The 23,059-nt window shown below is 41.2% G+C and overlaps 3 protein-coding genes across 5 annotated transcripts in view; 2 read left to right on the forward strand and 1 right to left on the reverse strand.

Moving 5' to 3' along the window:
- cemip (cell migration inducing hyaluronidase 1) overlaps positions 1–4,008 on the forward strand; it is a 188,607-nt gene extending 184,599 nt beyond the window's left edge. For all 3 annotated transcript variants that reach the window (XM_087170154.1, XM_087170153.1, XM_023393249.2), the window contains exon 29: positions 109–4,008. In XM_087170154.1, coding sequence (XP_087026280.1) covers positions 109–236 — 128 coding nt within the window. In that variant the 3' untranslated portion in view covers positions 237–4,008. The remainder of the gene's footprint in view (positions 1–108) is intronic.
- A 3,970-nt stretch (positions 4,009–7,978) lies between these two features.
- mesd (mesoderm development LRP chaperone) lies at positions 7,979–11,963 on the reverse strand. The gene is made up of 3 exons (XM_023393239.2): positions 11,799–11,963; positions 10,599–10,831; positions 7,979–8,875 (listed from the first exon to the last, which is right to left on the reverse strand). Exons 1-3 carry the CDS (start codon positions 11,952–11,954, stop codon positions 8,611–8,613), a joined length of 654 nt encoding a protein of 217 aa, XP_023249007.1. The 5' UTR covers positions 11,955–11,963; the 3' UTR covers positions 7,979–8,610.
- Positions 11,964–19,634: 7,671 nt separating this feature from the next.
- Positions 19,635–23,059, forward strand: tlnrd1 (talin rod domain containing 1). The gene has a single exon (XM_023393254.2). The coding sequence runs from the start codon at positions 21,381–21,383 to the stop codon at positions 22,443–22,445; it is 1,065 nt and encodes a 354-aa protein (XP_023249022.1). The 5' UTR covers positions 19,635–21,380; the 3' UTR covers positions 22,446–23,059.

Consider the following 23,059-nt stretch of genomic DNA (forward strand, 5'->3'; position numbering starts at 1 on the left):
ACCCCCACCCCCCCACTCTCTGTGTGTACGTTTCTGTAAAGAGCTGGAGAAAAACAACCTGATGCTCAAATTATTCCTCTCACTTTAATGTCATTTGCCTCCCTGCAGATAAAATTGCATTTGTGGGATTCAAGGGCTCCTTCCACCCGGACTGGGTCCATCTGGAGGTGGATGCAGACCGAGCCAAGATCCATCAGGTCCTGCCTGTCCCTGTGGTGCACAAGATAAAACTATGAGTGGCAGACAGAATGGGGAGGAAAGCCAAGAGACTATGTAGCCCCAGATACTGACACATACCCCTTCAAAAAATGCACACACACACACACACACACACACACACACACACACACACACACACACACACACTGCCAGCACTGAAGAGTCAGTCGCTCCAAGCCATTGGTCCAGTATCAAGTGGTGTTTTTTTCTATTGGCGGTCAGAAAAAAAGATGTGACTGCGGTGTGTTCCCAGAACCAGCTCTGCCTCTGAACTGTATCTGTGTGAGACACCCATCTTCAGTAGACTGCTTTAAAGTGACAACACACCCTGTGGCAGCCATATTGGAGGTCTGCAACTCTTTAGCAACAGTGGCTCAAAACAACCATTGGTGTTTGCAGAGACGTGATTGGCTCCACAGATGTGAATAGATATGATATTGGTTCTGTTTCTGACTGCACAGTCACTTCGTCACTAATGTTGTTATGTTTACATAATCTCAGCTTGCCAGCTAAAGTAACTGTTGGATTTGGTCAGCTAACCATAACTGTTGTGCTGTGAAAGCATCCGTTTTGTGCACCAGCTAACATGGACATTCACTTCATTTCATGTCAACATGAACATTGGCCTGTTTGTTAAATGATGTACTCGGCTCGTTAGCTCTCTGAAAACCCCCAAACCCTTAACTGACTCTTCTCAAGCAACATCCACTAGAGCTTTAACAAGGAAAACTCAGTTCAGTCTTTAATAATTAGACTAACAGACTTTGCTATTGGTTGACCCCAGCACACTGACACAGGGCTCACCTTAACCAAACGTTTTCTGTCATTGACTGAATTTGTTTGAAGGCTTCTGTTATTTTGACAAATTAGCACATACGGCAGGTCCTCTGGCATCGCGCTCACCCAAGCAGAAGTGCAGGGGCCAGTTGCACTAAACAACTGAAGTTTTCTTCTTTAATATGACCCTAAGATTTAGGTTTTAGCTGAGGAAGTTACTTAAGTTTGTTGCACAGAAAACGTTAGGATGATCGAATAACTTAGGCTCAAATGATTTCTGTCTGGTCTTGGTCCAATTTCAGTAGGTGGTCCATATATTCTGTCTGGTCTGGATCACAGTAGTAGCCCAGATACCCTCCATATCCCTGTATTTCCCTGGGGATATGGAGGGGTGGGGTACATACACCTTGCAGCATGTTTTCAGCCTGTTCTGGCGTCTCCTCCCTGTTGTATGAGCCTGAAATAAACTCCAGATCAGATGTCTAAATTAGCCCAAATGACTCCATTGGAGATCCCTTATGAACCAGAGCAACCTCATGTGGGACAGAGAAACCAGGACGCCCTCCTGGGGCCAGGAGCAGCTCGTAGAGGAGCACCTGGGCCCGCACCTGCTGGGCATGGTTTAGCTCAGCATGATAAGACAATGTGGGGTTTCTCAGTATGTGCGCTAACCACTCGCAATTTTTCAGCGCGTTGCCACCTGGATGGTACGAAAACCGGTTTCACGTCTTGGTCTGCCCTCCTGCCTTGGTTCCCCAGCTCTGGGTGTTTTGTCCAACCAGTAGCAAAGTCTGTTACAGATGTTTGCAGAGGCAAGAGTCACCCACCTACCAATGACAATAATATGGAAATATTTTGTATTCACAGTAAACGTGGTGAGGAAAGCATGACGCTATGATGAACAAGTTTGCAACATATCCAGCGCCAGTGTTTTTTAGTTGGACAGCTCTTCAGTAGAGAGATGAGGTAGAAAACTAGTTTGTTAACTACAGAAGAAGATCAGGGTCCTGAGGGTCAGAGGGCTCCAGGGCCAGAGCCTCTTTATGAAGTGAGTTATTTTTCATATTATAACAATATTTCCTGTTGGAAAGTCAAACAACCACAAAATGACCATAGAGAGATGCAAAAGAGCACAAAAGACACAAAGTTATGCAAAACAACTACAAAGAGACACAACAACATCTCAGAGTCTGTTTTTCTGTGTTGTTAATGAGACCCAGAACTAATACAAAAGGACTACAAACTGATGGTTTGTATCTTTTTTTAGTCCCTGTGTGTCTCTCCGCCCAGGGGTCTCATCATCTCTCTATGGTCAGCGTAAAGAAACTCACTTCATTCTTTAACAACAAGAAACAAGAAAAGCAGTTTGACTCAGACTCAGCTTTTCAAGAGGTTTCAGTCCAGTCAGGTCACAGTGTTCACAGCAGTCAAACAAGCAGCGTTCATTTGAACTGTTAGTGTTTGTTTCTTCACTGCTTCTTGTGATGGAACACTGAAGTGAACACAAAGAGTTGTACATGGTTGTAGTTGGTAGGAGACTGATCATTGACCATTGATTATTTACCTACGACTGAGTATTAGGGCAACATTGAGGAAAAAAAGAAATATGAAACTATGAGAATAAAGTTGTAATTTTGAGAATAAAATCATAATATTTCAAGAAAATAAGTCAAACAATATTACGAACATAGTTTTTAGTAATATTACAAGCAGCTAATAAACCAGGTGAAAGGACAGACAGTGTCAGCCTGCTGCTTCTGGCAGCTGCTGTTTGTCTGTCTAACAATAGAATAGACTCAAATTCTACACAATCAGTGTCATGATGATGATGATGATGATGATGATGATGAAGATGATGATGATGATGATTATGATGATGAGCAAAAAGATGAAGTATCTCCTTATTTGTGAAACCTGAAGTAGAACTTCACAGGATGCTCCATGTTCCTCATTTTAAAGCTTCTCATATTTCCTTCTAAAACAACACGCAACCTACAATTATCACTTTATAGTCATTAGATTATGATTTTATTCTCAAAATTACACCTTTATTTCAGATTTTTTTCCTGAATGTGGCCCTGATACTCTGATACAACAACAAACATTTTACAACAACAGTCTATTCTTATGTTCCTAGCCTGGTTGTGTGATGTTTCTATATCACTGATCTCCACAGTGTCGGCCATGACTGCTTCTAAATGAAGTGTGAGCGAGCCAATCAAAGGCATGTACAATAAACGTGTATCGTCCTTCCCCTGCAGGTCTCTGTGACACGACAGATGTAGAGGTGGAGTGGTTTCACTCTTGGCGTGTTTGAACTGTTTAAAGAAAAAAAACAAACATTCCCGGTTCGGTTGTGGACTTGCTCTGTTTCATTCCGAGCTCTCGCTCACTTGATATATTGTGATGTTTTCCTCTCACTTTCTTTCCCATCAGTGTCTGTGACCCATTCGTCTGTGTTTTTTGAAATAAACCAGCAAGAAGCCCGTAATATAAAAAAAAGGAAATTATCCAGTGAATGCTAAAAGCAGGGAGTTTTTAAATGTGCAATTTCCCCCATTTCAAAATCACAGAGATCTTTGATCCAATCTGGCAAAAGAAAGGATTTCCCCTCCCTTTGCCGAAATAGCTGGTCTTTTTTCGGATGTTGTAGCAGTAATTTAGTGTTTTGTATGTTTAATGTGTTTTTAAAAATCCACAGATTGCTAAGAGATATATTTTATACTTATTTATTGTACAGACACAGTTGATCCAAATCTACAAGGGACATCTTTTGAGTTGTAATGTTATTCCTGTCCTGTATGTATTCTGTATGTACGAAATATTATCGCTTCATTTTAAAAGATTTGTACCAGACACTCAGCATACATGCATATGACTCATATGGTATAGTTGGCTTGTTTTCACTGTACACCAAATGGATGTGTTGTATATGTGGCTTGGGCTTGTAAAGTGATGACTATGAATTTCTTTGAGGACTTTTTGTATAGAAATAAATGATGATGAACAGTTTGTGTGAACGTCAGTCTCCTTCTTGAAAACACTGTGTATTATTCTGACATTTTCAAATCACGCAAACACAAACTGTCATGACCACTATCATCTGTATTCCCAGCACGACGTGGAAGTCGGCGATGAGCCGGAGCAGCTTCCTTTTTTCAGTAACAGACAAATTATAAGCAAAAAACATTGAAAAACTTGAATCACCTCCTCGTGGTTGTTTCCTCCATCAACCGGTAAAGTTACAGGAAATATGGTCACAGTCTCTCCTTCCTGAGGTACAGTGTTGAATAATGACCAGGGGTGTTTTTGCAGAACATTATGATGTCACAGTGAAGTTGACCTTTTGGAAATGAAATGTTATCACTTTATTTTATCCTCGTTGTGTCACGATTAGTGAATGAATCAGTGAGTTATGGGCAAAAAGGTGTTTGGTGGTGTCACGGTGTGTAAGACGTGATGAAATTGAATGAAATACTGATATATTGCATTCACGAGGACGTGAGATCACCGTGACCTTGAACTTTGACCTTTGTCCACTAAAATCTGTGAATGTTTGTGCCAAATCTAAACAAATTTCACCACGGTGGTGTTGAGATATCACATTCAAGAGGGCAAAACAGTTTTGCCCTTTTAAACTGTATATTCATCTAAAATGACTGTTCTTGGTCTTCCTCCTCCTCTTCCTCTCAGATTATTTCCCTACATTGTTTCATTCAAAATGCAACCTGTGCACTCTGACCTGTCTTACATTGGTTTCATCACATTAGCAACAAGTGTGAACAGTTTTGAGCTGTTGTGTGTTAGCTATGACACCTGTGCTGAAACCATCATGCACCATGAGTACATCACAGAACACAGTGTGTTTTAGTAAAAATGTGTTTAGAGTTTTGTAAAAAACGAGATCTGCAGCTTGTGTCTAACCAGGTGAAAATAGTTTAGTTTCAAAAGAGTGATTGATTCAGTAAATGTCTTCAGGTCACTGAGTTTTTCCTTCAGAGAACGAGATTTAGTGTTTTGGCAAATCAGAAAAAGTGTAATGTGTCATGCTGTGACAGCTCCACTCTGCTGGTTTCACTCTTCATCAGATGTTGTAACCTCTCTGCAGGGATTTGATTTGTATGTAGGTGTATCAGGTCTAACACTGATGTTGGGTGATCAGGTCTGGGACCAGTTTCACTGCTCACGTGCAGGTCTCAAGTGGTGGCAGTGTCTCATTTCACATGTGCCTGACACTGGTAAGTTGCAGATGAATGTGTCTACAGGGTTCTCACATGGTCATGCATGCTGCTTGCTGTGAAGTGAAACCTCTCCAAATGTACGTGAGAGGGAAGTTACAAGTGTGATGAAACGGGCCTCGGCTCAGGGCTGTGTGTAGACCAGTCAACACTGAAGTTGGAGAACTGTTTCTTTGAGCTGTGGCGGTGTGCAGCTGAGCCACAGCTGACCATGTTGAACCAGGAAAGAGACAAACACATACTGTTGCCAGCTGGTGTAAAATATTCCCTTTAATTCTAACTGAAGCCCAGACTGTGAGACACAGCATGTAGCAGATGCTTTTGACTCATCGTGATATTTGATCATGTAAATATATTATTTAGTCTGGGAAGTGAAGGGCCGTGATGTTCAGGTGACTACACATATGGATGGTAGGGACATGTCCCTACCAACATTTTGGGAGGACTGAATTGTCTTTGTGTGAACATGATTTAGAGTGAAGTCATTAGATAATTCAAATGTTTGCTCCTTGAGGCTACATCTCCACCAAGACTGATTTAAGCCTGATAGCAAACCACCGAAACACAGACATCAGGAGCTGCTTCACCACCAGAGCCTCAGTAATAGGTAGTAAACCAACCAGACAGCAGCCACACTCATTTAAATGAAAACCTGCTATAGCTACCAAACAACACCAGCCTTTTATTATTAGATTGTTAATACTGATGCATCACTAGATTAGCAGCATTTTACTGCTGTAGCTGGTCAATGTAGAGCAAGTTTTAAATGTGAAATCAAGGAGAAAAGGGAAACTGCAGCATTGGTAGGACAACTGAATATAAACATGTTGGTGATGGATGACAAGCATTTAGCAAGTCATTTCCTAGTTTACTTTCTTTTAATCTTTGATCTGTTACTGTGTATAGGTTTGATTTAAATGTAAATAAAGATCATATGTTAACAGGCCGTTCAGCTGACAGCATTAAAAAAAAGTCCTCTTTGTTTTGGAGGAGTTGTTGTGTTCCAACCAGTGTTGAGACCGAACCTACACCCTTGTGTGAACCCTTCAGACAGACCTGGTTGTCTGCACTGATTTGTCATAAAATGTGATCTGATCTTCATCTAAGCCTCAAATGTGGACGGACAGGGGCGTCGAGTAGCTCAGTCGGATGAGCATCCACCCCATGTGTAGAGGCTACAGACTTCGCTGCAGTTGGTCCCGGTTCAAGTCCCGCATCGGACAGCCCTTAGCTGCATGTCATTTCCCCTCTCTACTGCACTGTCAATAAAGGCACAAAAAGCCTGAAAAAATTAATTAATTAAAAAAAAAAAAAAAATGTGGACAGACACAGTGTCCCAAAACTAATATAACCCAAACAATTATAATCTTTGTATGTTTCTTGAACACAGCCATTAAACATTCACTGTGCTGGTGGAAAAAGTAAGTGAGGGATTTAATAACTGGTTGAACCTCATTTGGCTCCAATAACATCAAAGCAGAGCTTCCAGTAGCAGCTGATCAGAGCTGCTCAGTGTTCAGGAGGAGGTTTGGACCATTCTTCTTTAAAGACCTGCTTCCGCTCAGATTCTGGTGTCTGGTGTGAGCGGCTCTCTGAGCTCAGTCCACAGTATCACTACTGGGTTAAGGTCTGGTCTCTGACTGGCCCACTCCAGAAGGTGGACTTACCCTGATGTTTTGGGTCATTGTCCTGCTGCATCACCCAGCTTCTCCTGAGCTTCAGCAGGTGGACGGTCACCCTGACTTTGTCCTGGAAGAGACCTTGATAAACCTGGGAATTCACTTTCCTCTCCATGACGTGGAGCCGTCCTGGTCCAGAGGCAGCAGATCAGCCCCAGACCATGATGCTCCCTGAGGATGATGATGATGGGATGTAGTATGTAGTGCCCTTTACACCACACATAGAGCTGCATGTTTCCCCAAACAAGTGAACCTTAGTTTCATCAGTCCATGAAACATTTTCCCAGTAGCACTGTGGAGTGTAAAGATGCTCTTTATAAACTTCAGGGGTGCAACAATGTGTTTTTGGAGAGCAGCAGCTTTCTCTGTGGTGTCTGCGGCAGGACAACATGCCCCATGATGTGTGACTGGTCGACTCATGAGCAGGGATGTTAACCAGCTCCAATGATTCCTTGAAGCCTTCGGCTGTAACTCCGAGCTTCTTTGTTAACGTCACTGATCATCTGTGTCGAGCTTTTGGAGTCTTCTCAGCTGGACGTCACTTCTAGGGAGAGGAGCCACAGGGCTGAGTCATCTCCAGCTACAGACAGTTTGCGTGACCGTGGACTGATGAAGATCTAAACTCTTTGAGACGACTCTGTGACACTTTCAGCTTCGTGCTAATCAACTACTCTTGTGTGTGTCAGGTGGCTAACACACACCTCTGATCTTCTTTCACTGACTGCACTCTGATAACTCCTGACTCAGCTTCTGCTGATGTCATTAGTCGAGGGGTTCACAGACTTTTTACTGCCACACTGTGAATGTTTGAATGAAGTTTTCATTGTGGACAAGAACAAAACTATGATTTGTGTGTTATTAGTTAACAAACATTGTGTTTGTTCACTGTTGATCAGACCGTATTTAAGGAAAAGTCCATACATAAATGGAGGTAATTCCAAAGAGTTCACTTATATGTACAATAAAGCCACTGTCTGCACTTCACAGTAAAGACTAGCAGGATGAGAACACATAAGCTTCAAACCTTCAAATCTTCAAACCTCAGCAATGAAGACGAAGCTCATGTGATTATTTAAAAAATGTTTATTCTTATATTCAGTGAAAAATCAAACAGAAAGTGTGGGTGCTACTTTTGTATCAAATCTAGAAGTGCTGCTGGACGTGAACAACTTCTGACACAGACCAGGATTTGAAGGTCTGATGAACAACTCCATATCAGTGTCAGGAGAACCACTTCCTGTACCTAACATGGCTCTGGGCACAGAAAAAAATACAATTTAATAATGCTTACCTTGAGTACCTTTTAAACAAGATGTGCATGCATTGATTTGGATTTGATAAAAATCTAACAGAACACAGCTAAACCAGTCAACACTGACATTACAACTGATTCTTTAACCACTCGGTGACGGAGGTGATCATTATTTTTAAGATTATTACTTTAACATTATTTCAAGGCTGGATGCTGCAACATGTTCCACTGAGGGACGATAAATCTCTGACTCCAGCTCAGCAGCAATGAACCCAACAGGTTTTATTATTTCACTCATACCACCAAGTGTGAACCACTGCATCTTCGCATGGTCCTGCAGCTCTCATCAAGTCGACGGCTCACAGATCCTGGTCTTGAGAATAAACATGTCTAAGGCCAGAAGAACAAGGACCTGTGACACCTCGTCTCCCTCTGCGCTATCCCATCAAAGCTCATTCTTCAGATGTCTGGCACTGTTCCCCTCCAGGTCAGGCTTCTTGCTCTCCATCTTCTTCTTGTTCTTCTTGGCATTGACGTCATTCTTCTGGTTGTATTTGGCATCGTCCTTCTTGGCAGCTCTCCCAGGAAATACCTGTCCCTCCACTGTCACTTCCATGCAGCGTTCCTGGGCCACGAGGAAGTCTTTGACCTCCCAGGCCAGACTGCCGTCCCGCAGCATGAAGATCACCCTGTTGGAACCCACCACGAACCTGAAGGAGGACAGGTGGATCACCAACACCAGGTACAGTTTGTTAGGACAGACTATGGTAATGTAGGGTTGATGTTTTTAGTGACTAAATAACAGTTTGGTTAATAAAAATGAATTGCTGAAAACTAAGAAGAACTAAGAATCTAGTGCAGGTAACACTCTGACTATGCATGACTACCTCATACAACCCCACGTCCAATAACCCAAACTATTCCTTTAACAGGATTACTCATTCACTTTGGAAAAGCCCTGCATTTATTGAACTGAAAAAACAAAACCAAAATTAAAAAAAATGTCAAAACAAACAGCATTGTGTCTATGTAGTTTTTCTGGTTTTACACAATATAAGTTAAAGATATGTGAGTGTGGGACAACCAGCAAGCTGCTTAAACTGCTTCAACTAAAAGGTTAACACTTAAAAACAAATTTTCCATGACAGTTCAACATACACCATATGGGCGAAAGCTCTAGACAAAGCTAGTAAGTGTACCTTGATCATGAACATATAGCCCTCTTAGACATTAATGGGACTAAACCTACAATCTGAGCTCAGCTGGGGGTTGAGGCTCCAGTCTGGAGCAATTGCTGTGTTTTCTTCACACCACTAGATGTCACTGTCCTCACTGTTACTGCTCCAAAGCTTCAGATCGAGCTGTGTGCAAAAAAAGTTTTCTTAGGAAGGTTCGGACTGAGTGAAATGTAGTATCTGAGCAGCAGCCATGATCAGAACTGGTAAATGATAAGAAGTAGCTTCAGTGCTTCCTATCTTATCTCCTTTAGGAAACACTGGAGCTTCCTTTACGAAAGGAAAGGACAAATGCCGTCCCACAATTCCTTGCTGCAGCGACAATTTAAGCGATGCATCATCGTAGTTTCACCTTGGCAGAGCCACATAAATGTAGAAACAACAGAGAAACTGTTTTATGTTTGAGACTCGATCCAGAACTGATGGAAATACTCGTCTGATTCACTGAAGCCCAAATCCACAAATATGATTTCTTCTATTCTCAGGAGTCATCATGAAGAACAAGCAGATTGAATTTATAGTCAGCAATATCATCATCATAACTAAATACTACAGTCTATACATAAATGTTGTTTCACTAAATCCCCTCTCATGTAAAGACCTAAAAATGGATTTTCTCGACTTAACAAATGTCAAAAGCTTCTATGCCAGAAAACGTCTGTCTGAATATAATTTATTCTGATCTCTTGCTCAGTTCTTTATTTCTATTTATCATTATTTGAATGGCTCAACTTTCTCTATTTGTATTTTTGTATCATGTCATCTTATTTCAACATTTCAATCATGTTTGCTTTGTTTTTGGGATGACGAAAGGTGGATTTATCATCGCCCATGTGTTATAAATAAAGTTAGTTTAAAAAAAAAAAAAGCTTAATGTAAGTGCAGTCAGATTGTTTTCCTAAGTCCTTATGAATTCTCCTCCATATCTTTGACCTCATGACGTTTTCCATCGAGGTCGAGGAGATTTGGTTAGAGAGGAGATCATTTTGACTTTTCGACTGCAGTCCTTTTCTCAGCTCTAAAACTTAATCAGGCTTTGCTCAAGTATAACAACCAATAACAGTTCTAACAGTTAATAACAGCACTAAGGTTATTAGTTGATCCCCATGACATAAACTTCAACCATCATTAACTGCAGGCCAAGTTAATGAGAAATAAATCTACCCTGTTGAAAAGTAGGAGTTGAGTGAGTAACTACCTCTGAATATCAAAGTTGGCATTGAAGAGGCTGCCCTGCCACAGGCCTGTGATCTCCTCCGTCTCCTTCTCAGTGGGGTCTCCCGACACTGTAGCAAAGACCATCAGAGTCCGACCCTTCTTAGACAACTTGAGCAGCTCCTCCGGCTTAGAGGCGTCCACCTTTGCAAAATCAATGGGAGGAGGAGACCTCTTGTGCTCTGGCAGGTCACCTTCCTCAATGTCATCATCCTCCTGTGGAACCAAGAGGAGGAATGATGCACAGTGAATCATCGAAGGTTCAAAACACTGGATTACACTCAAAGTACCCGACTGCCACACTCTCACCCTCCATATTGCTGAAGGTGCTGAGCCAAGCCCATTCTAAATATAGTGGAATACTTGTTACTACAGCTGAGAGCTCATGAAGTTCTGTATCACTCAGCAACTTTACCACCTCATTATATGTTACTACTGCAATATAACACAATCCCCATTCAATGCTACTTCATATATCTACCCAGTGTTTCCCAGACACATTTATTTGTGACAGCCTGCCACTCTATCAACACTGACTGCCACATATTGAGTTATATGACATTTTGCTGATAATAACTTTTACTTGTGTAACACTCAATAGATTGTAGTATTGCTATGTTTACTGCAGTAAAGGATAGCTTTTCCACCACAATCAACACAGAAACTAAATGTGTTGACACAATACTGTAAACTTCACATACATAAATGCACAATAGCAAAAGTCAACCTCGACTTTTTTAAGCAAACTCAAAATGTATATTAATCGTCAAGATGTATATTAATCTTGATCTTGCAAATACTAAACAACAGTAATAAAACTGTTAAACTGTATGGTGAACTTGAATAATCTGATAACGTATGTGTATATATTTCTTTTTATTTATGTTTATGTATTTTTACATTTTACATTTTATTCATTTTGAAATTATTACTCTTGACTCTATGTTCACAACTATATTGAGCACATTTTTGTATACACTTTCAATAGATAAATTAAAAAAAACAAAACAATTAACAGAAGTCAATAGTAAAGGAAAAAGGGCAGATTAACTGCTGCTGTAGATAATGTTACGAGTTCCATGTTGCTGATAATGCAGCCAAGCCAGTGACATGCCTAGCTAATGGCTAGGCTAGCAGCTAACCTCTGCATGCTGGCTAAATGAAAACCAGCTCGTTAACGTACCTCCCATTGTTCCAGGAGCCGCGCCATGTCTGCATCGTTGTAGTCTCGGATATCTTTCTTCTTCTTGGTGTTTTCTCCGCTGACAGTGGCTAAAATACAAAACAAATAAGCGCAGAGCAGGAGCACCACACATCTCCACCTGAAGTCAGACGCCATGTTTACAGATGGTGTGTTCTGATTGGCTCCGGAGACTACCGGTCACAAGAGCGAGAGGCGTGTCAGAGCAGTAAAAAGCCGACCGACGGCACGCACACCATGTGAGGGAATTTCAAAATAAAGCCAATATATTTAAAAGTTTTCCTTTCGTTATGCTTCAGTGGTTTATTATTTTTATTTTATTATAATGTATTGTTAAACAATGAAATGTCTCACTCTTCTTTTATTTTACATTACATGTTGCAGAATTCATTTTTGGGAGTAGAAGACCAGTGGAGCAACAATGCTGATGACTTGAGAGATTAAAATGATGAAAGAATTTTGACTTTACTTTAATATAATTGTGAAAACGTAAACAGTGTGAATTTATGTGTCTGAGTTGTGGGTGGAAGTTGTAACACAGCATCCAATTTTGTTATTGCAAGGTTTCTGCTTTGGGAACTAGCCCAACACACTGCAACTTAAGAAAACACATGCAAATAGACAAAATACAAACAAATCCCCCAAAACATCTTCATCAATTTGACAACACATGTGCTGCAAATTTTCCCAACACAACAGAAGTGTTCCCAGGGGACACTAAAAAATGAACCTGGCTTTTTTATTGTCCCCTGGAAACACTTCCGTTGTGTTGGGAGTATTTATGTTGTCAAATTGATGTTGATGTTTTCTGAATATGTTTGTGTTTTGTCTGTTTGCACGTGTTTTCTTAAGGTGCAGTGCGTTGAGCTTTCAGAGCCACTGTAGAAAACACTTTTAGTAGAAAAAAATATTATTTTTCACAGTGTCAAAACAGGTTACCTTCAACTTAATATGACCTCAGCAGGCAGTTGAAAATGTAGCACATGTGCTACATAGTTGGCAAGTAGGACTTTGGCCACCTGAGGATTTGAATCCTCAACCTTTGTCTCCACAGAGAATGATTCTTACTGACTGTGGAGACATGATCTCACAACTCAAGGTAATGGCATCACAAGTACAAAACTGGGATTTGGTCTGTTTAACCTTAAAATACTTATAACAATAATAACAAAAAATTCTGCTCTGTAGGATGAACCAGTGATTTGTTATTTTTTTGACATTTGGAATGTGAAATGTCCAGAAATTTAGATTTTTTTCTGGGTTTCTACTCGAAATGAGCTTTTTTTAATGTCTTTTTAATGTGTGATCATTGGCAAACAGATCCTTCTTGGTTAATGATCTGATAACTGAAAAGAATTTGCACTGTATGTTTTTAGCTGAGTCTGGGTTAAACAGCACTTAACTAAACTATCATTTCTTTCAGTCAATCAGGCAAAACAGGAAAGGAGGAGGGACTGCCGCTATTTTCTCCCCACAGTTTGCATGTAGGGACACTGACCTATGTGAAATTACATCAATTGAATGTCTTAAATGCTCTTAAATTGAAAGCAGAATTATTAGTACTCATCATTACATTATTATTATGTCATCAGGAGATTCCTCACTACTTCTACAGCAATTCTCAGAGCTGATCTCACTTTGTATCTCTAGATATGACGGATTAATCCGGAATATTCATATTAAAGACTGATTGGAGCTTGTTAGTTTACCCGACAGCCTCGAACTCACCCAGCATGTAAATGAAGCCACTCATCAGCATGGTACCACCCTAGACCTGGTAATAACAAAAGGCTTAAGCATCGATAATGTTTCAGTAGTCAAATTATGTTTATCACTGTGTCTTTTGATGCTGACCAAACCTTAAAGTTTCTCCAGGCATGTTTTAAAATCTGTTAAAATCCTCTGCTATGATTAATATTTTGTTTAACATGTTTTTGACACATAAAAAGTGAAAATCATCATCTCCTCTTACTTCCTGATTGAGAAATCTGGATAAGGCCTTGAGCCCCGCCCACCACCTGCTGTCTCCAGGTGGACAGGTGAAAGAGCAGAGAGTATCAAGATGGTGAGAGGAGGAAACATCAGAGAGACTCAGCCACATGTTTGAGCCTCAGTCAGACCCAGATTCAGATGAGGAGTCTGCTGAGACCAGAACCAGAGACTAGCAGACGGATCAGAACAGTTAGCATAGTTAGCATCTTTTATTTGTTTATGTTGTTTGTTGCTTTTAACTGGCATAATGCTAATGCTAACTCTCTCTTTCTGTACTGACAAGGTTTCAGGTTTATTTACACAACAATGGTTCATGCTTTAGGAATAAGAACCTGTATATGAAGTTTTGGATAATTGTCACCAGATGTACCCTTCACAATAGCTCTTATAATAGAAACATAAAAAGGAAAAAGCAAACAGTCGGACAACTAAATGATTTATTTGTCATAGAAAATAGTAAGCCATAAGGTCCAAACCTCCTGTTCCTGTTCCTTCCTATTTCCTGACAAATTGACAAAAATGATCCTTAAAAAGATGTTAAGGAAAGTAAAAAAAAAAGGAATCCTGGATCCATCCCTTTCACTGGATCCACACCAAACTTTAATGTGTTCTTCCCTGGCCCATGTCCCATCGCTCCACTAAGTTTGTTGCAAATTGGTTCAGTACTTTTTGTGTAATCCTGCTAACAAACAAACAAACAAACTAACAAAGCAGACACGGGTGAAAACAAAGCGTCCTTGGTGGAGGTAACAATAGAAATTTGACCATTAGTTGGAGTCAGGAAGGAACCTCTCTCATGTTCAGGAGCAGGAAATCCAGTGGGCGATAACATGAAGGCCAGGATCAGACCAATACACTCTAACTGTAACTCTGCTCATACAACCCTGAATTTAATGTTAATGAAGCATTAATTTCCCTCAGTGAGAATGTGGACAGATTATTGATGCAGGGAAATTAATGCTTCATTAATATTAAATTCAGGGCCGTATGAGCAGAGTTACAGTGTGTGGAGGCCTGCAGGTTTCATGGGGTCGTGGAGATCGGAGATCAGCCTTAGCTGACACAAACTGTAGAGCTGTTTCCTCTTTGGCCGACTCCACCCAATGGCACTGTGCCCTGTGCAGCTGCAAGTCCCACTGACAGTACAACAGCACTCGCATTCACTCACAGTGTGTTCATCACAACTTCCTACCCAGAAGAATAGAGCCTTCATCATTCCTTATGTACAAAATATAGAATCAGTCTGTAATAATGTTTTGAACTGATTTATTTATTATTTTGGAAGTGACTGATCAAATTTTCTAACAACAAATGTATCATCAAAATGTAATATTGAATACTCAGTCTGTGTATTGGTCCATCCCAAACAATTACATGATATATAATATAAACTGAGGAATTCTTTAACATCATCTTCTAACATGTAAATCTTTACTCTTTACATGAGTTTTTCCACTTTATGATACAGAACTAAGAATTATTGTGAAACCCACAGAGATTTGGTTTACAATGATATAAAATAGAAAAAAGCAAATAATCCTCACATTTGAGAAGCTGGAGCCAAATAGTTTTCATATATAATTGATAAATCCTGATTAACTGATTTAAAGTTCTAATATGTAACTTTTCCACATTAAAATGTCTAAAAACATCTAGACCTGTGTTCTATATGTTCTTGAGTTGTGTTCTTACATTATCACAGATGGTTCCATCAATTGTCAAACCAGAGAAATCTGTGATTTTATTCATTGTGACATTTTATTGGTCGCCTGTCAATGACATCATATCCTCTATGATGATGTCAGTGTGTTTGTCTGACAGAAGCTCAACATTGACTTTTATCTAGTTTTAAGCCACATACACTTTTGACACCTTGGTGGTTTTCAGCTCTATATTTGAACCAGATGAAGGATTTTAGTCGTCGGACGTCTGGATCTGAAGTTATCAGAGAAACAAGCTGAGGAAATGTTAGACAGCTCAGCTCCCAGCTGCTGGAGACGTCCTGTCCTGTGTCACTGAAGAGCGTCGCTGAATCTCTGCTTTTTAAAGGTAAACTGCTTTCTGGGTGTTTCTACTGGTTTTAATCCCCTGGTGTGTTTGTTATGGAGAGGAGGACACCTCTGTGGATAATTCAGCTGCTGGTAAAAACCTGCTGAACGTCTGCTTCATAAGTTATCAGAGAAACAATCAGAACAAAGGTTAGCATCCATATCAGCTCCAGCTCTTCCCTGAGTCTCTGTCCTCCGTACAGCGTAGCTCAAACACTGACTTTAAATGTCAAACTGCTTCATTCAGTGTTTTTAACGGTTAGAATCATCAGGTCTGTTTGATTTCCTGAACCACTGACACTGAAGGAATCCAAACCGGGAGGAGCTTATGGTAATTGTGGTGAAGACAACAACTCCCATGATCCCACGCTATTTCATGATGTCACCCAATGCCATCTTTTGTTATTGTTTTGATTGAGTGACCCCTAGAGGCAGAAGTTACATAGTGTGAGTTTAAAGCTGGAGTGCAGGACTTTTAAATATAAATTAACATCTGTTACATTCAAGCCTTTGCCAAATGAGCTCACACAAAGCTGATTAAAGCCTGTCAGCGGTAGGTAAATCTCTTTGTATTTTTTAGTATACCATAGTTTAGTATACTCCATCTGGTGTCTATGGCATCTTTACCACACATGTGGCGATGTGCTTTACCAACTAGCAAGTTTGCCAGAGCTGAAGAGGGTGTTCTGTTGTCTAATAGGACAAATTACTACTGATGTGACTTTTTCTTATTGAAGAGCGCTTGGAAAGGTTGACATTTTTAAATATATGGAGTAGGCTATTACATTTATTCCACTTGCCAAAGGGGGAAGAAAAAAGTTCCTCATTGCAGGTTTAACTAGCTAGTAAATTCAGCCCTATAGTAGACATTGTGCAAATGGTAACCAAGTACAATTACTCAAGGACTCTTGTATAATTTTGTACATCATGTACCAAGAATCTCATAAAAATGTAAGATGGCCTCCCTTAACAGGTGCATGTTCTCCCTGTGCCTGCAAGGGTTCTTTCTGGGTACTCCAGCTTCCTCCCACAGTCCAAAGACATGCATATTAGGTGAACTGGCAACTCTAAAGTGCCCATAGGTATGAATGTGTGCGCAAGTGGTTGTTTGTCTCTACATGTCAGCCCTTTGATAGACTGGAGACGTGTCCAAGGTGTACCCCGCTCTCGTCCAACGTCAGCTGGGATTGGCTCCAGCCCCCCCGCGGCCCTATAAGGATAAGCGGTATTGAAAATGGATGGATGGATGGACATTGATACATCAGCTACACTGTGATGATAACTCTTCTGTAACTTTGAATTGTAACAGCATGTTTATATTGGAGTATTGCTACTTTTTTATGTGAATAGTTCTTTCACTACTTGAAATAAGGCCATGGCTATCTCTTTATAGTGGTTTGGAAAAGATCATTCAAAGCATTCAGCTGAATGACTAATGGTCATTGTGTCAGTTTTGCCTGGTTCAATAAGTTGATATCCTGTTTCAACCACTTTAGGAAATTGTATGTACTTGTTTTTCAGAAACCCATTAGCCTGCACCAGTGTTAGAAAATGTGTTCAAGAGGCAGTAACACAAACACAATATTGTGTTTTTCACACAGCGGTCCCTCACATACTGTAAATGTCTCTCCCATACTACAAGTGTATTGGCTCTCCTTAGTTTTAGTTCTTCCCATCAATCGATTGTGTACCGTCTACACTGGTGTTCAGTGACTGGATGATGACTGGGATGTCATTATTTTCAACAGGTATATGATTCCCATTTCACCAAGAGAAAAACTACAGTGTGATGATGTAATGGAGCAGCGTGGGGAGGGAGAGATCTGTGCCAATGGGTGATTTACACTTCCCACACACAGCAAATGTGTAACTGTGTGTGAAAGAATTGTCAGTTACCAATTAGTGCAAATATGAATATAAGATTTATTAAATTGTAAATTAGTTCATTAAAATGTCCTGGTCAAGTAGATCTTCCTAGATTATTCTAATTAAGAAAAAGTCCCGCACACTGTACACCTCTGCAGTCAGTTGTGTGCCCCTGTGTTGGTGGTGATGGTGTCAGACACAGTGCCATGGAGCCTCACAAAGAGCAGATAACTCAGATAACTTCAAATGGCTGTAGGGGAGAACAGAGTAAGTAGGTAAAATTCAAAATGATCTCAAAATTGTTTGATTTTGTGTAATGTTTATATCAGTATACTGTACGGTGGTGCTCCTAGAAGGCTCAGTTTACCCCATCACTATCATTTTACCCCTACCTCGGGGCAAGTTGTGCCATAGGACTAACTTTTTTTGATGGGTTTTTGTTCTAAAACTATAATAATGACATAACTTGTTTTAATTCCCAAGGGTACACATATATAGTGAGCATTATTTGAAACAAATATTTTGCAGTAAAATCTTCAAATGTAAAAATTGGCTCATGTTACCCCATTCTAATGTAACAGATAAAGGAGGGCATCATAACACCGGCTGGCTAGCAGGTGAGAGGTTAGGCCTGGGTTACCCATGTCAAAGATGCCAGAGTAACCAATACAACATCTGTTGTAGCTGTCGAATTAAAGCTTTTATTGACAAACTCTAGCCAGAAATAGCTAATGCTGTAAAGTAATTTTTATTGCTTACTCAAGGAGGCCATATTTTCCTTTAATGCCAGCCTACTTTTTCTCCACTATATTTCAGAGTGAAATATTGTACATTTTACTCCACTACATTTTTATTTCTAATACTTATCTTTTACATAATACATATTTAGTTTTATACTTAAACTTAGACTTTTATGTGTAATTGAATATTTTTACATTCTGGAATTGCAACATTTACTGAAGTAAATTTTTTGAGTAGGTTGCTTCATTGCAACACTTTAAAGACATATAATTTGCTATGGGGATGGGGGGGGCTCTCTTTATTACTATTGCTAATAGTATTGTTAACATCAACATCATTACTATTATTGTTGCTGTTACTGTCACTATTATTATTATCACTATCATGATCATTGTATGGTGGTCCTTCCTCCTCTCTCCCTCTCTCTCTCTCTCTCTCTCAACCCATCCGGTCCAGGCAGATGGCCACCCACCCTGAGTCCAGTTCTGCTCAAGGTTTCTGCCTCTTAAATGGAAGTCTTTCTTCTTTCTTCTTTCTTCTTTCTTCCGTCGCCAAGTGCTGCTCATGGTGGGAATTGTTGGGTCTCTGTAATCAATATTATTAAGAGTACGGTCTAGAGCTGCTTTGTTTGAAAAATGCCTTGAGATAACCTCTGTTGTGAATTGGCACAATATAACTAAAATTTGATTTGGCTCATGTATGATTGTTTGTTTAATTGTTAAAAAATAAAAAATTAAATAAAATGTTTTAAAATAATAACCAGGAAGGCAGTAGTCAGGATATTAGAAATACTTTGGTCAATTTGGAGTCCCAACATCCATCAGTAAAATTCTTGCCAGATGGATTTCTGTCTAGATAACAATTCTGGTGGGCGAATACGGAATCATTCATTCATAGGCCTATGTGTGTGTGTGTGTGTGTGTGTGTGTGTGTGTGTGTGTATGTATGTATGTATGTACATACGTACATATGTATATTCATAAAGAGCCCACTATGTTTTTAAATGTATAATCTAAACTCTATGTAAAACTAAACTCGGGTTCCTAAAAGCCAAAAACCCCCCAAAAAATCCCCAAAGGAAAGTGAGATCAGAGTTCTTAGTGGTAGCTGTTGCCCTGACTGCTTTGCTTTTATTGTGAAAACAAAAACTTCCGGTCTCATTGTAGCTAGCTAGGCTAGCGGCTCGCTTGACGCAGTTGGGATGTCTCATGGCAGAGCAGCAGCCAGTCCTGAAAGTAAAAGCAGTCGTAAAACTTCGCGAAGCTCTTTGGCTACCGTGTAACTCGCATCTTCCCTCTCGACGTCGTTAATGCTAGATAACAACCAGTTGACAGATATGGTGGAAAGTGGTGGAAAGAGCTATTTGTGTTATTCCGTTGCTACAACTTTGCTCAGCCCAACAGCCGTTCAGCCGCGACCACACCCTCCCTGCTTCCTCATAGTACTGTAGCGGGAGCGCGCAGCACGACTTTGAATCTCTGGGAATAACGGCCACTTCTTCCAGCTACGTTTACGGTTCCGTTACCGTGGGACCTGCTAAAAGAAGTGAGTTTAATGTTCAAACACCACCTACTGGTATGGATATGAGAAGTGACTCCCCCACGGAGGATATGCGGGGCTACACACTCTCTGGTCCCGAGTTAAGACGCTGAGGAGGTGGAGGGCGGACAGACGGACGATGCATATGGAGTCGAAGCGACCGGAGCAACTGCTAGCTTCTAACCCAGGGCTCTGTTTGAAGAAGAAGAGGTTGAAAGTGGATTGAGGGGTTCGTGTTTTTGGACAGTCGGCCTTTCGGTGGATATTACTTGGAAGGACTCATGAAATGATGGTGCTGGAGGGAAACACAAGTCTTCCCGCTATCCAGAAGAGCTGCCCGGGTGTTGCCCCGTTTGTATCCAGCATGAGTACGCCAGGCCGGTCAAGCTCATTGGGAACAACTCGGACAAGATCTCGGTGCTGTGTCAGACTACTTGCTCCGATGCGAGTGGACACAAAATGATATCCTATTGATTACAGTCAAAAAAAGACTCAAAAGGCATCTAGTAAATGTTGAAGATGTTTTCTTGGCTGCAGTCTTAAAAGAAAAGGCATCTAACGTTACAGAAATAGCACAGAGGCAATTCAATAGATGTAATTCCAATTGGGAATGTGTTCTTGTTTGAAAAGATAAGGAGCTTTGACATTACTTTCACAGCCTAATTCTCAATCTGCACTTTGCCTTTACAGAAGGCACCTTGGTGGCACTGCAGCTTGTGTGTGATTTATTTTTTGATTCAGAAATCTGTGAATCTGTTCCACAAAAACCTGGGACTATAAAAAGAATATTGACTTTTAGTAAGAATGGATTATGTTGTTCAGGGCATTTAAATTCAATTTAATTCATTTAAAGTTAAGAGCATATAATTTAACACTGATTACTGAGGTTGTGGGGAATTTGATCAACTGTGTTACATGGTAAAATTACTAATAACCAAGGCAGATAACTGAGAATATGCCAGACCATAGTCTGTTCCTGTATTATAATATACTATAGAGACACATTCATTAACGATGGAGATGTTATTCAAACATAAGTGAATGCAGTAATTAAGTTTTGCTTTCTTCTACATGTTTACATTGAGAATACATGTCCTGTGTGTCGACATATAATGTACAGTTGATTATCTATACTCTGAAGGAATTTAAGGAAGACTGTTTGGCCAGTTGTTATTTAAAGGAGTTTGTAAAAAACAATGAGGTGAGGCTTATCTTGGAAATGTCTTAAACAATACAATGCAGTGTGCAGCAGCATAAAACTATAAATAACCAAACCCCTCCAGAAGAGCAGTTTGACTACCACCCCCACCTCTCCACACACACACACACACGCACGCACGCACCCCCCCCCACACACACACACACTCCCCTCCTTATTATGGCTAGTGGTGGTTCTGGCAAATCGGCGAGTGAGGGATCAACCAGCATACCCAGTGGCAGTTTGCAGCAGAGAAAGCGTCTCTCCTCCATCTGTGACACATGTAAGGGAAAGATGCAGCTGGTGGCTGACCTCCTCTTGCTGTCCAGTGAGACCAGGCCGGTCATGACCTCTGAAGGCGTGGCAGTGGCTGACACCTTTGACCAGTGCCGTGACACGGTCATCGCCAGGACTAAAGAACTCTCCATTCTCACCCACGACATCCAGAGCCAGCTCAACATGGGCCGCTACATCGAGGTGGGGGACCGCCTTTTGGAGATGGCTGACCTTGTGGTGTCATTGACTGAGTGCTCAGCCCACGCCGCTTACCTGGCGGCCGTGGAGACCCCTGGCTCTCAACCCTGCCTGCCAGGTCTGGTAGACCGATACAAGGTAACCCGCTGCCGGCACGAGGTGGAACAGAGCTGTGGTGTCCTCCGTATCACACCCCTGCCAGACCTCACCCCCCAGCTCCTCCTCGAGCTCTCTCAAAACATCTCCACCAACCTCAAGACTCTGACGGACATCTCGTCGCTGGCCAGTGAGAGGTCCAGGGACCGCTTTGCAAAAGAACAGTTCAAACTGAGCGTGAAGAGCATGAGCACGAGTGGCACAGCCTTCCTGGCGTGTGTCAAAGAGGTGAAAACCCAGCCCAGTGAGCTAACCAGAAACCGCTGCGTCCTTTTCAGTGCCGCCCTGGTCCAGGCTGTGAGCGCTCTGGTCGGGTTCGCCACAGAGCCTCAGTTCCTGGGAAGAGCTGCGAGTATCTCCACTGAAGGGAAGGGGGTACAGACTGCAGTGTTAGGGGGGGCCATGAGTGTGGTATCAGCCTGTGTCCTCCTCACTCAGGGCCTCAGGGACGTTGCCCAGCATCCCGAGAGCAGCTCCAAAATGGCAGACTACCGGGAGCGTCTGCGTAACTCGGCGTGCGCTGTGTCTGACGGCTGCACGCTGCTCACTCAGGCACTCAGAGAACGCTCCTCTCCAAGAACTCTGCCGCCAGTCAACTCTCATTCTGTGAATTAGTTTAGGAAGAGGCAACATGATCTCCAGTTCCCCTCTGTCCTATTCTGACATACCAAAGAGACTCACTTGGGCTGTCCCTGTTCATCAGGTTTAGAGTCAGAGTAACATCAGAAGAAGGCTGTCTGTGGGTCTGTCCATGTGGTTGAAGTGTGTCAGAACGCAATGGAGCACAGAAACAACCGCTGCAGGGTTTTGTGTCACGCTGGATGTGACTCAGAACGTGTTAGAAATGGACCACTTGCTCTGAAGCCTGACCCAGCCTCACCTGACAGCCTGCTCTCATCAACAGACGGCAGCCTTCAAACCTGAAAAGTTTACCTCAGTTTTCAGCTTCAGTGAAAACACCAGCCTTGATGATGGATGTAGCCTCGCTGTGTGAACCTATGGTTGGCTGACCTGCTCAATTATATGTGCTTTGTGAGATTGGAAAGAGTGATCTGAGTGTCTCAATATTTTTTTTCAACATGTGTGAATTCTTAATTGGTAAAAAGCTGCTGTGAGTGTGTGCCATAGGTTTTACACTATTTACCAGACTTTGCATAGTATTTTAAAGTGTTTTGATCATGCATGTAATAGAGTATTTATTTCAACTATTAAAAACGTTGTTTCTGATA

This window comes from Seriola lalandi, unplaced genomic scaffold (genome assembly GCF_002814215.2).
Source record: "Seriola lalandi dorsalis isolate HSWRI2012SDOR001 ecotype SW California unplaced genomic scaffold, Sedor1 jcf7180002054931, whole genome shotgun sequence".
NCBI classification, from domain to species: domain Eukaryota; kingdom Metazoa; phylum Chordata; class Actinopteri; order Carangiformes; family Carangidae; genus Seriola; species Seriola lalandi.

Bases quoted from the DNA above. Each gene is read 5' to 3' on its own strand.
- mesd (XM_023393239.2), bottom strand. From the start codon at position 11,954: ATGGCGTCTGACTTCAGGTGGAGATGTGTGGTGCTCCTGCTCTGCGCT. The intron at 10,832-11,798 runs GTACGTTAACGA...TTGGTTCCACAG, and splicing joins GGCTCCTGGAACAATGGGAG to GAGGATGATGACATTGAGGA. The intron at 8,876-10,598 runs GTAGTTACTCAC...GTCCTCCTTCAG, and splicing joins GCCAACTTTGATATTCAGAG to GTTCGTGGTGGGTTCCAACA.
- tlnrd1 (XM_023393254.2), top strand. From the start codon at position 21,381: ATGGCTAGTGGTGGTTCTGGCAAATCGGCGAGTGAGGGATCAACCAGC.